At 41.4% G+C, this 12,943-nt stretch overlaps 1 protein-coding gene across 1 annotated transcript in view; it reads left to right on the forward strand.

Annotated features, from left to right (window-relative positions):
* Positions 1 to 11,970: 11,970 nt before the first annotated feature.
* MS3_00010333 (uncharacterized protein) overlaps positions 11,971 to 12,943 on the forward strand; it is a gene marked incomplete at both ends in the record, with an annotated part of 73,857 nt that continues 72,884 nt past the window's right edge. Inside the window, 5 exons of the mRNA XM_051218694.1 lie at positions 11,971 to 12,120; positions 12,156 to 12,263; positions 12,300 to 12,373; positions 12,415 to 12,480; positions 12,514 to 12,650. Of these exons, the coding sequence (XP_051070849.1) occupies positions 11,971 to 12,120; positions 12,156 to 12,263; positions 12,300 to 12,373; positions 12,415 to 12,480; positions 12,514 to 12,650 (535 nt within the window). The remainder of the gene's footprint in view (positions 12,121 to 12,155; positions 12,264 to 12,299; positions 12,374 to 12,414; positions 12,481 to 12,513; positions 12,651 to 12,943) is intronic.

Genomic DNA, 12,943 nt, shown 5'->3' on the forward strand with positions numbered 1-12,943 from the left:
TCGGCATTGGAAATGTAATGATGGAGTTTTCAGTTCCAGTTTTGTAGCACTGCGAGAAGTACTTGCTGAATTGTTCGCATATAGTATTAGGGTCGTTAACAATGCTTCCGTTAACTATGAAGAATTTAGTCGTGCCAAGGGAATTTGACTTTATACGGGATTTAAAAAGCCGAAATATTGATAATTCTGGGCTTTTACTACGTAGAACTTTATTTTCTATATTCATAAAATACTTACGTTTAAATGAGGCATTTCTGTCTATTAATTTAAGTATACTCTGAAGTGCATACACATCATTCTGCTCGTAGTAGCGGCATTTTAATTTCCTAAGCTTTCTTTTAAAAGTATTTTGGCCCTTGTTAGCATTATAAGCCTCACGGCCAATAACTGGAGCAGTGCAATCAAGGCAATATATCAGGTTGTGGTATAGATCGGAAAGCGCAATGTCAACATTATTTGTGGCAAAATGAGTTTCTCATGGTAAACATCGAATGAGAGTTTCAGTCCGTTTCCAGGTTTGTTGATCAAATTATCTGCTTAGATACATCATTACAGCTTTGGAGTTTAATTGTATGGAGTTTAAAGAGTGAATAATACTCAATACAACTTTATGATTAGTCATAAAAACTCATGACTGATGTGCACTGAGATAGAATCTATGTTGATTATAAATAACAAATCAAATATATTATTCCCCCTAGACGGTTTTCCGACCCGTTGGACCCATCCACAAAGTTCTAGTGTTTCAACTAACTTGTTATATCGACCTGATACCGGAGTCAAGCCTCATGTAATTTTTGGCAGATTAAAATCAGCTCTAATGATTTTAAAAGTATGCGATTGGTGTGACCTCATGAAAAACATGTTTGTTAGTAATCTGTCAAACTTAGTATCAGCATAAGGTGGTCTGTATATGCATCCAGCCAGTAGATAATTTTGAGGTCTACAGTTTACAGTACACCAAGTGGAGTCGTCTATAGCATCAAGGGATTTATCCTCAAATTTGCATGCTTGAATGTCTGAACGGACATAGATAATTGTGCCGCCTCCTATTCCATAACATCTATCGCTTCTAAAGAAAACGTAGTTATCTACATTCAAGGAATGATCGGATATAGATGACTTACACTACGCTTCCATAATAAGTACAATGGTTGGATTTACAAGGAATAAAAGAGTTTTGAAATGAACAATTTTATTGAACAGAGAGCGGGCATTGAACGAAAGAGTTAGAAGCCGAGAGTTATAAATCGCAATTGGTAGTTCCATGAATACTCGTAGGATTAGCTAAGGTAAGAGTTGTATTGCGAGGGGAATTAGATTCAACCACTTTGTCATCATGTGAAATATGTTTACCGTTGCCGGCAGGAAAGACGGCGGAATTAAAGAAAGTCTTCTCATTGCACAAGGACTGTGTCTTATTACCCATCTAGGGCTTGAGCACTTATAGATAAATAAGAATAAACCAACATTAACCTTGCATTTATACTATAGAAAGGTCTTGGGAATTTCATCTATCAGTGAGGTATTTAACTTGATATTGTTGGTTTTCCAAGATGACACAGACAAAGCAAGCAAGTGTGAAACGTTATTCAGTGATAATACTTTATCTCTGACGACAAGTATGCCATTTGACAAGGGAGATCAAAATGTCATCAACCCTGCAATATTTGTCATTGATAGTTACCCGTTTGCGATGAAACATCATGAAGCTCACTCATATTATGGACAGGGAAGCAAATTCCAGTGAACAAGAATGTGACAACGGAATATGAATATGGCGAAATTATGATGCACGATACAAATATCTGCGGATCACAAGAAATCCAGCAGTGAAAAAGTACAAACCAGTTCCACGGCTGTTTGAAATTAAAAATATTATGGTAAACTTTTTAATTAAAAACGCCTATCATAGCATGGTACTTGGTGCTCCTTGTTATTATTCTACATATGTAACATATAAAAGTCTTTTTGTTTAAACTTACTTACTCGAACGTGAGAGAATTAGTATGAAGTACGGAAAGAATATCCTACATCAAGATTAGTTCATGTTCAGAAAAATTAGGGTATTTATAGAGATTCACACGAACTTAAGCTTCTGAAAATTTCTTGATTCGTGCTTAATATTGTAGCAATATAATTAAATATTGATGCGGTAAAGTGACACTTTATTCCTCACTTTCCAGGTGCTTCTGAGGTTTCTCAGCACAACACCAATGGATAAGTTGTTTCCGAGTATTTCCTAAGGACCCGTAGAATTTCTAGAGAAATACTTTAGAACTAATCATTGAGCAACAATTGGGTAAATAACCATACAAATCAATACATTTAACAGAAAGGAGGCGGCAGTTACAATGAACAATATTGCTATGAGAAGCTGGGTCACTACTAAAACTCTGCAATAGCAGATAAACAATTTACAGGTAATATAGCTAGTCCAAAGATGCTTGCCCATATTGAATAATTTAAATCGTGGAGGGTGGTAGATGAAATACTTATAAACGAATATGGTTCTAGTATTTATTCATGAATATTGGTGTCAGTGTTTGGCTATAATTGACATCAATTATGAAAGTTCAAACGCATTCGTCTCACTTTACAAAGTAACCTTAATTTTTATGGTTACGATCAATCAAAGAATGGTTTCCAATACTGCTTACTACTGATAAGAAATTCACGGAAATATTGTAATCTGAAGTTGTTTTAGATCAAAATGAGGCGATTTATATAATCTTGTTGTTGAAATAATGACTGTATTTTGATCAGACTTTCATGAGTGCTTTTTATATTGGCTCGAAATGCCCATTATGATACGTATTGATATAAGACAGATGATTTGTGGTTGTCAGTCGAATCCAGGAAACGCGTTTCATCCTATTTGAGTGAACAGTAACCATTGAACGGAGGTACATCATGCTAAAGTTGCTTCAAATAGTACAAAATGCGCGTACTGGGGATTCCATTACCAAATCGTTTACTACAGACAACAGCGCATCTGTCAGTGTGTGATAATCTTGGTGTCTCTTTACATTGACATTTTGCATCCCTTACAGTTTATGTACAAACTTTAAGTATACTGACAAGTGAACTGCTTGAAAGCATCTTCGTTATCTACTACATAATTCCATGCAATCTTCAGGACTCTGATATCTTAAAACGCATCCAAATCAAAGCAACCAGAAAGGTATAAAGGCTGACAAATAAACCTCACGATTTCTTGCTGAAGATGCCACAAGTATTCGGAGTTTGACAACGCTTTTACCAGTAACACCCAATATGAATCGTACCCTACAAGTGAAATCGAAAGAAAAAAGCGAGGAGGTTCGAAGATATATTTGATAGGCTATCAATATATCGCGAATCGTCTGATCTAGTCTGGCTATCGATTGCAGTTGTAGCGGTAAATAAATCCCCAAAATAAATAGCACCAAGTTTTCGACATTGGATGCTGACCATATGTTTTAGTGGACTCACCTAGCTGAAGGCGCTCGGTCAGGCATCCGCACCAGATCACGTGTGGTAACGCCGTGCTCAACATCAACCGCAATCGCTAGCCAGATTAGATCAGAGAATTCCGGTATATTGGTCATCGCCAAATATACTCTTCCGATCTCCTCGACTCTGTCTTTTGATTTCTCTTGGTGGGAACGAAATATATTAGGTGTTACTGGTAGAAGCGTTGTCAAACACTGAATACCTGTGACATCATCATTGGTGAGACCGACGTGATCTGGTACACCTAATTGCAACTGTGTGTCTGTTCCTTTTTGGGATTTTTATATAACATTGCCTTATTTTTTTTTAAACATTGTGATTTTTTTTTCGTGTTTTTTCTTGGATATATATATATATTCCCCTCGTTCATTATCGTACTTCATACTTCATCATGACTGAACAGACACCTAAAGTACTCAAGCTTAAGACTTCGTCCCCACCTTCGTTTCAACTGATGCCTTTCCGGCCCGACAACATCGAAGCCTGGTTTTGCTACACAGAAGCCGACTTCTCCGAGCACGGCGTGATCGACACACGTGCACAATTCCTCGCAGTAGTCAAGGCACTACCGCGGGAATTCAACAGGTACGTAACACCTAGTATGTTTACTAGTGATGTTTCCGATCCTTACGAAATCTTAAAACTCTCGATTCTTAAACGAGGAGACCTAACCGATCGACAAAGGTTAGATCAACTCTTCAATAACATCGACCTGCAACACGGTTCTGCGACGGACATGTTGCAACGGATGAGAGAGGTTATAGGCCCAAGAACTTTCGACGAAGGTCTATTCAAACAACTCTTCTTGTCAAAACTTCCCCAACAGGTGCAAGCAGTTCTGGTCTCGTTCCAGAACAACGCCTTAGACGAACTAGCTGCATCTGCCGACCGCATTCTAGAAATTACGAAACCTTCTACTACCGAGGTATTTTCAGTCAAAGAAAAACCTCAGAATGATATAACCGACTTATGTCACACACTCACGCGTTATCTTAGTCTTCGTACCGACCGTAAGAGATCGCGCACACCACGTAGAAGCATTTCTCGTAAGCGATCTGTCTCTAGACCACGAGAGACAGATAACCCCGACTGGTGCTGGCATCATAACCAGTATGGAAAGCTTTCCAGAAATTGCAGAAAACCCTGCAATTTTCCCAACACGAAACCGACTGATTCGAAAAACATTTCGAGAAACTTCCAGGCCGGCACGCGTTAACGGCAACCGTAGCCGGCGAACAAAGCCGTCTGTTATTCGTCACGGATGTGACAACGAGAGTTCGCTACCTCGTCGACACTGGCGCAGAAGTTAGCGTTCTCCTAGCAAATCCTAACGACCGGCTTCACGAATCGACCCTAAACTTACAGGCGGCAAACGGAAAACCGATCGCTACGTATGGCAAAAGGTACGTTTACCTTAACGTGGGTTTACGCAAACCCATACACTGGATTTTCGTTGTTGCAGATGTTTCTATACCAATCATTGGTATGGACCTTCTACAACACCACAATCTGATCATCGATACGCGCAAACGGAGGCTAGTAGACGGGAACACTAATTCATCCGTTTGCGTAACTTCTTTTACTGGTTGTAGAGTATCCCCAGTCACAGTTAAACATATGATAGACCCACTCTATCAACCACTACTCGATAAGTACCCTGGGATACGACAAACTCAATCGAAACTACCGTGTGTAACCAGCATCGTTACACATCACATCACGACTACAGGACCACCTGTATTCTCTAAAGCACGACGACTAGCTCCTGAAAAGCTAAGGTTAGCGAAAAACGAATTCGATCACATGATGGACTTAGGAATCATACGACCGTCAAGTAGCCCATATGCATCTCCGTTGCACATGGTCCCTAAAAAGGACAGCAACGATTGGCGTCCAACTGGTGACTATCGGCGATTGAACGCGAAAACCATTCCCGATCGTTACCCGTTGCCTCACATTCACGATTTGACAGCTACCTTGAAAGGTACAACTGTCTTTTCGAAAATCGACTTGGTTAAAGTGTATAACCAAATCCCTATGGCTACTGACGACATACCGAAAACAGCTATCATAACTCCTTTCGGACTCTATGAATTTTTGCGAATGCCTTTCGGTCTAAGGAATGCTGCTCAAACATTCCAAAGATTCATAGACGACGTTTTCGAGGTCTCAACTTCGTACACGCGTATGTTGATGACTGTCTAATCGCAAGTCCGGACAGAGAAACACATCTCAAGCATCTGGATCTTGTTTTCGAACGACTTCAAAAACATGGCATTGCTGTAAACGTTCAGAAATGCCAATTCGGAACCGACTCGTTAGACTTTCTGGGACACACTATCGATGCTCAAGGCATTCGACCTCTTAGGACCAAAGTGGCGGCCATTCTGGATTACCCAGAACCGACCACCGTCAAGCAATTACGCACGTTCAACGGCCTCGTAAGTTTCTATAGACGTTTCATACCCAAATGCGCATTACTTATGAAACCTCTGACCGACCAACTTCGTGGAAATGCGAAATCCATTAATTTGGACGACACCGCACGAAAAGCATTCTCCACAGTTAAGGAACTGATTGCTAAAGCAACAATGCTCCCACATCAGGACACCCGAGCACCCATTAGCATCGCAGTAGACGCATCCGACTCAGCAATCGGAGGAGTCTTACAACAATGGGTTAACAACTTCTGGCGACCCTTGGCATTTTTCTCTAGAAGGTTGCTAGACACTGAATCGAGGTACAGCACATTCGGTGGGGAACTCCTAGCTATGTATTGTGCTGTACAACATTTTCATCACTACATCGAAGGCTGTGAATTCACTCTTTTCAATGACCATAAACCGCTCACCTTCTCTCTAAGCTCTCCTTCTGACAAGTACTCTCCCCGTGAGTCTCGACAACTGGACTACATTTCGCAGTTTACTTCAGATATTCAACACATCTCTGGAGCAAACAATGTAGTTGCAGACGCTTTATCTCGTATAACTTCCATGAACAGTTTCCAAGCAATCGACCTTCTGAAACACTCCCAGCTTCAAAAAGAAGACACTGATCTTCAGCACGAGTTATCGTCCACAACACTTAAACTACGCATCAAACAGATGGGAACAGGTAAAGAAACCTTACTTTGTGACACATCTACAGGTAGGGATCGCCCAATCGTGCCGAAACATTATCGACGCAATGTCTTCAACACATTGCACAAACTTTCGCATCCAGGTGTTCGTGCAACCATCAAGCTTATAGCAGAAAGGTTTTGCTGTCCTGGCATGAATAAAGACGTGAGGGAGTGGGCACGCTCCTGTGTAAGCTGCCAAAAATCTAAGGTTATCAGACACAACAAATGTCCCTTAGGCTCGTTTAAAACTCCCGATGCTCGTTTCGACCATGTTCATCTGGATTTGGTAGGACCTTTACCAGATTCAAATGGATACTCTTATCTCTTAACCTACGTAGACCGTTTCACTCGATGGCCAGATGCAGTACCTATCAAGGACATCACTGCTGAAACAGTGGCCCGCACCTTCGTCGATCTATGGGTAGCAAACTTCGGTTGCCCTTCAACCATCACTACAGACCGCGGACGCCTGTTCGAGTTTGAACTTTTCCGTTGTCTGACCACACTTTTAGGAATCACTCGCTTCCGAACGACCGCCTACCATCCACAAGCAAACGGGTTGGTAGAGCGTTTTCACCGACAACTGAAAGCTTCGCTATCAGCAGCAAACGTTTCACAGTGGACCGACGCTCTTCCACTCGTCTTATTAAGTATCCGCAATGCAGTAATAGCTGACATTGGATACACTGCGGCTCAACTCGTTTATGGAACGACACTTCGACTTCCAGGAGAATTCGTGGATCCTTCATCTTCTTCAATGAACATGGATCTAACCTCCTACACGAACAGGCTAACAAACGCAATGCGTTCAGTTAAACCTGTTTCCACTCGACCTCAATCAACTGATGTTTTCGTTCAACCTGGCTTACGATATAGTACACACGTTTTCATTCGTCGAGACTCGCATCGACGACCATTCGAATCAGCATACGCAGGACCCTTCAAAGTTCTTCAACGTGAATCTAAGTACTATATAGTCGATAAGAACGGAACAAACGATAGCATCAGCATCGATCGCTTAAAAGCAGCGTATTTAGAAGGAAATCCTATCCACGTCGATTTTCCTTCGGTACAATCGAACGACACGACTCCGACACTTACAATACCTCATCCGACAACCAACACACACGATGATACTTCGACAGTATCCGAAAATAAACTTAAAACGACGCGTTCTGGAAGAAGGGTGAGATTTCCAGAACATTTAAACGACTATTGCACGTAAGGCACTTCTCGACATTGTATATTATTTTTTTTTTAAAAAAATTTAATGTGCTTATATATTTTTATTTCTATTTAAAAAAACAAAACAAAAAAAACAATTTTTTAAATGCTATTACGTGTTCATGAGTTTATTTTCCATTTTTTTTCCGCCGACATTGTGTTTTTACGCACATACGAGTGTATTTCGACATGCACTTACATTTTCTTTTTCTTTTCCAGGACGGCTGGAAAAGAACGATGACGTTTATGAGGATCCGAAATTTTCATTGTACATTTTCTTTTTTTACTATGTTGTACCTCCGTCCCATATAGTAAGGAAAGACGACTAGACGCTGCTAAATTTAGTAAGCTATCAGAAGAGTGTTTACCAACGACAAACTCGTTGGGTTTAAACTTCTGACTGGCCACGTCTTAGGGTCGTCACTGCCCCACTAGGGGGAGTGATCTGTAGCGGTAAATAAATCCCCAAAATAAATAGCACCAAGTTTTCGACATTGGATGCTGACCATATGTTTTAGTGGACTCACCTAGCTGAAGGCGCTCGGTCAGGCATCCGCACCAGATCACGTGTGGTAACGCCGTGCTCAACATCAACCGCAATCGCTAGCCAGATTAGATCAGAGAATTCCGGTATATTGGTCATCGCCAAATATACTCTTCCGATCTCCTCGACTCTGTCTTTTGATTTCTCTTGGTGGGAACGAAATATATTAGGTGTTACTGGTAGAAGCGTTGTCAAACACTGAATACCTGTGACATCATCACAGTAGATGCTGAGCACGGCGTTTCCACTCGTGATCTGGTGCGGGAGCATGACCGAGCGCCTTCAGCTAGGTGAGTCCATTAAATCTAATGTGGTCAACATCCAATGTCGAAAACTTACAGAGCTATCCATTTTGGGTATTTATTTAACGCTACAGATCACTCACCCCCTTAGTGGGGCACTGATGACACTAAAACCTGGCCAGCCAGAAGTTTAAACCCAACGAGTATTGTCGTTGGTAAACACTCTTCCGATAGCTTACTAGGTTTAGAAGCGTCTGATCGTCTTTCCTTACTATAAGGGACCATTATGTATTATATCGTGAGTCAGATTGAACGAAAACATCAGTTGATTGAGGTCGAGTGGAAACAGGTTTAACTGAACGCATTGCGTTTGTTAGCCTGTTCGTGTAGGAGGTTAGATCCATGTTCATTGAAGAAGATGAAGGATCCACGAATTCTCCTGGAAGTCGAAGTGTCGTTCCATAAACGAGTTGAGCCGCAGTGTATCCAATGTCAGCTATTACTGCATTGCGGATACTTAATAAGACGAGTGGAAGAGCGTCGGTCCACTGTGAAACGTTTGCAGCTGATAGAGAAGCTTTTAGTCGTCGGTGAAAACACTCTACCAACCCGTTTGCTTGTGGATGGTAGGCGGTCGTTCGGAAGCGAGTGATTCCTAAAAGTGTGGTCAGACAACGGAAAAGTTCAAACTCGAACAGGCGTCCGCGGTCTGTAGTGATGGTTGAAGGGCAACCGAAGTTTGCTACCCATAGATCGACGAAGGTGCGGGCCACTGTTTCAGCAGTGATGTCCTTGATAGGTACTGCATCTGGCCATCGAGTGAAACGGTCTACGTAGGTTAAGAGATAAGAGTATCCATTTGAATCTGGTAAAGGTCCTACCAAATCCAGATGAACATGGTCGAAACGAGCATCGGGAGTTTTAAACGAGCCTAAGGGACATTTGTTGTGTCTGATAACCTTAGATTTTTGGCAGCTTACACAGGAGCGTGCCCACTCCCTCACGTCTTTATTCATGCCAGGACAGCAAAACCTTTCTGCTATAAGCTTGATGGTTGCACGAACACCTGGATGAAAAAGTTTGTACAACGTATTGAAGACGTTGCATCGATAACGTTTCGGCACGTCGATGTGTCACACAGCAAGATTTCATTACCTGTTCTCATCTGTTTGATGAATAGCTTGAGTTTTGTAGACGATAACTAGTGCTGAAGATCAGTGTCTTCTTTTTGAAGCTGGGAGTGTTTCAGAAGGTCGATTGCTTGGAAACTGTTCAAGGAAGTTATTCGAGACAAGGCGTCTGCGACTACGTTGTTTGCTCTAGAAATGTGTTGAATGTCTGAAGGAAATTGCGAAATGTAGTCCAGTTGTCGAGACTCACCGGGAGAGTACTTGTCTGAAGGAGAGCTTAGAGAGAAGGTGAGCGGTTTATGGTCATTGAAAAGAGTGAATTCACAGCCTTCGATGTAGTGATGAAAATGTTGTACAGCACAATACATAGCTAGGAGTTCCCCACCGAATGTGCTGTACCTCGATTCAGTGTCTAGCAGCCGTCTAGAGAAAAATACCAATGGTTGCCAGAAGTTGTTAACCCATTGTTGTAAGACTCCTCCGATTGCTGAGTCGGATGTGTCTTCTGTGATACATGAAGTGTATGGGTTTGCGTAAACTCACGTTAAGGTAAACTTGGAAGTTGGCTCACATCACACCAATTTTCAAAGGAGGTCGACGCAATGGACGTTCAAGTTATCGGCCGATGGCTTTTCTGTCATTACCTTCAAAACTCATGGAGTCCTTGATGTGCGACGGTTTAAACGACTATCTACTGTCCTCAAATTTCTACTCACCCCAACAGTATGGTTTCAGGAAGGGCCACTCTTTTATAACCAACCTGCTGACTGTGGTGAACAGATGGACAAGCATCCTCGATCGCAAGGGAAAGGTTGATATCATCTACCTAGATTTCTCAAAAGCTTTTGATAAGGTTAACCATACATGTCTTATCAATAAGCTCAAACGAGTGGGTATCAGACCACCTCTAATCGATTGGCTTACTTCATACCTGAAAAATCGACATTTTAAGGTTAGGGTTAATTTAACTTTATCTCAGGCTATGGAATGTCCTAATGGGCTCCCAGGGCTCAGTACTAGGACCTCTTCTCTTCTCGATGTATATAAATGATCTTCCTCTACAGGTAACGTCGGAATTATTACTCTTTGCCGATGATGTTAAACTTTGAAGAGAGATACGCAACCAAGACGATATACAGGCACTTCAGGAGTATCTGACTCGACTTCAAAGTTGGGCAGATAATAATGGACTTACTTTTAACACTTCAAAGTGTAAAGTAGTCCATCTGCGACATGTCGCAGACTACAGTTATAACTTAGGTAACTCCTCTCTAGTAGTATCCCACGTCAAAAAAGATTTAGGAGTCCTGGTGCCCCACGATTCAAAGTCTTACGCAAACTGTGACAAAAACGCCTTCCGGGCAAACCTTGCACTGGTGACGTTGAAGTGCATTTTTGGACAGTTCGACGAAAGAACTTTCCATATAATCTTCAATAGTTCCATCCGTCCCCACTTAGAGTACGGAAACATAGTACTTCCCCTCTCACTCCAAAAGGATAAGGACACCCAACGGCGAGCCACGAAATCAGTTTGAGGACTCAAATTTAAACCTTACGAAGAGAGCCTTCATTCACTAGAACTTTACCCATTAGAGTATGGGCGTCTTAGAGGTGATTTGTTAATGGCTTACAGTATTCTCAACACTTCTGGACATCCTCTCAAACACCTACTTAAGCTTAGTTCGAACACTGGCATAAGGGGTAACACTCAGAAACTGGTAACACAACATGGCAATACGGAATGAAGACATAACTTCTATTCCTCAAGAGTTGTCAAATGCTGGAATTCGCTGCCGGCCGAGCTAGTCCAAGCGACTTTTCAGGAGTCCTTTAAGAGGCAACTTGACCTATTTCTAAGGACCAAGGACAGCATCATACGATGATTTGCCAATTTGCTTTTCCTCTTCTATTGTTAACATACCTAGGTTCCTGCATGGAGGATTTGATGATCCCCTGCTACTAGATACGGAAGCCTGTTAAGCGAAAGCTTCTTCTATTCCGTCCACAACCATTTGAAATTATTTTCATAGAAATAGCTCAGTCAGCTGACAATTGGTCACAGTTTAGTTCACAAAATAGTAAATAAGCAAAAGAAGAAAGGGTATCTTCATAATACGTCAGAGGCGATTGTAGTTCGTGAGGAAAAAATATTTGTGAGCAAACTTGAACGTTGAAGTATTTCAAGGGAGTTCTTGTGTAGCGCGTCCGCTTCTTCTGAAAGTACTGATGCACTACTTTGTTGGATGGCCTTCGGTTCTTGAGTCGCATTGTAAGTTGGGCGAAGTCTTTGCAGTGTGTTCATCTGAAGATGGGGAAACATCCATTGTTTGCACTAGTTCAGATGTCGTAGTTTTTCATCTTAAGGTGAGAACTCCTTTCTTTGTTTTCTTAATGGATAGTTCTTGTGTGCCATAGCACATTTTTCTCGTTCGAATTTGTGCTTGACTCAAAATGGGCTCACATCGTCTGCTGTTTTAAAGTGGGACTCTTCCAAAATACTGCTATGCGTTAGTTGAACTTTTTCAATTATTATTTTCCCGAAGACTGATAAGGGTACCGTGCTCATATATTCTGTCGAGAACCTACAGTCCGTCTGCGAGTCACTGGATCCAGACAGGTATATTTGTGTTGTGCTTATAATTATCTTGAGATAATCAGCGTTCCTGATCCATCCATAGAAATATTCTTCTTGAAGTCTATTCGAGTTGCTGAATGTAAATGCAGGTAAATTGCGGTTATAACCTACTTAGTTCTCAGTGTGTTTTCATTAGGTGAGACTGTTATTGTTGCTACTGAGAAAGGGGGTTTGATCAAATTGCGGTGGGATGGTTCGTATTATGGTGAATCTATAGACCTTAGATCAATAAACTTACCGCGAGACATCAAAAGCTTCAGTAATTGTTCAAAAACGTTTACCTATGATCGTTAATATTTTGTATTTATCCTAAGTTATATAGGTTTTTAACGGTTTTGCAAAGTAAGCCTAAATAATTAAGGAGTGAATAGTAGGTTTATCCGCACTCATCTATTTAGGGACTTTTATCTAGATACCTCTCCCAAGCCGTTCACACGTCAATAAACGGTTTACCTAGCTTCAGCTATCATGCAATCAGATTCTCTCCAAGCTACACCAACATATTCCTTGTTCCGAAGTGTCGTCACCTCTTCCAAATGTCTCAGCTTGTTC

Source organism: Schistosoma haematobium, chromosome ZW (genome assembly GCF_000699445.3).
Source record: "Schistosoma haematobium chromosome ZW, whole genome shotgun sequence".
NCBI lineage: Eukaryota > Metazoa > Platyhelminthes > Trematoda > Strigeidida > Schistosomatidae > Schistosoma > Schistosoma haematobium.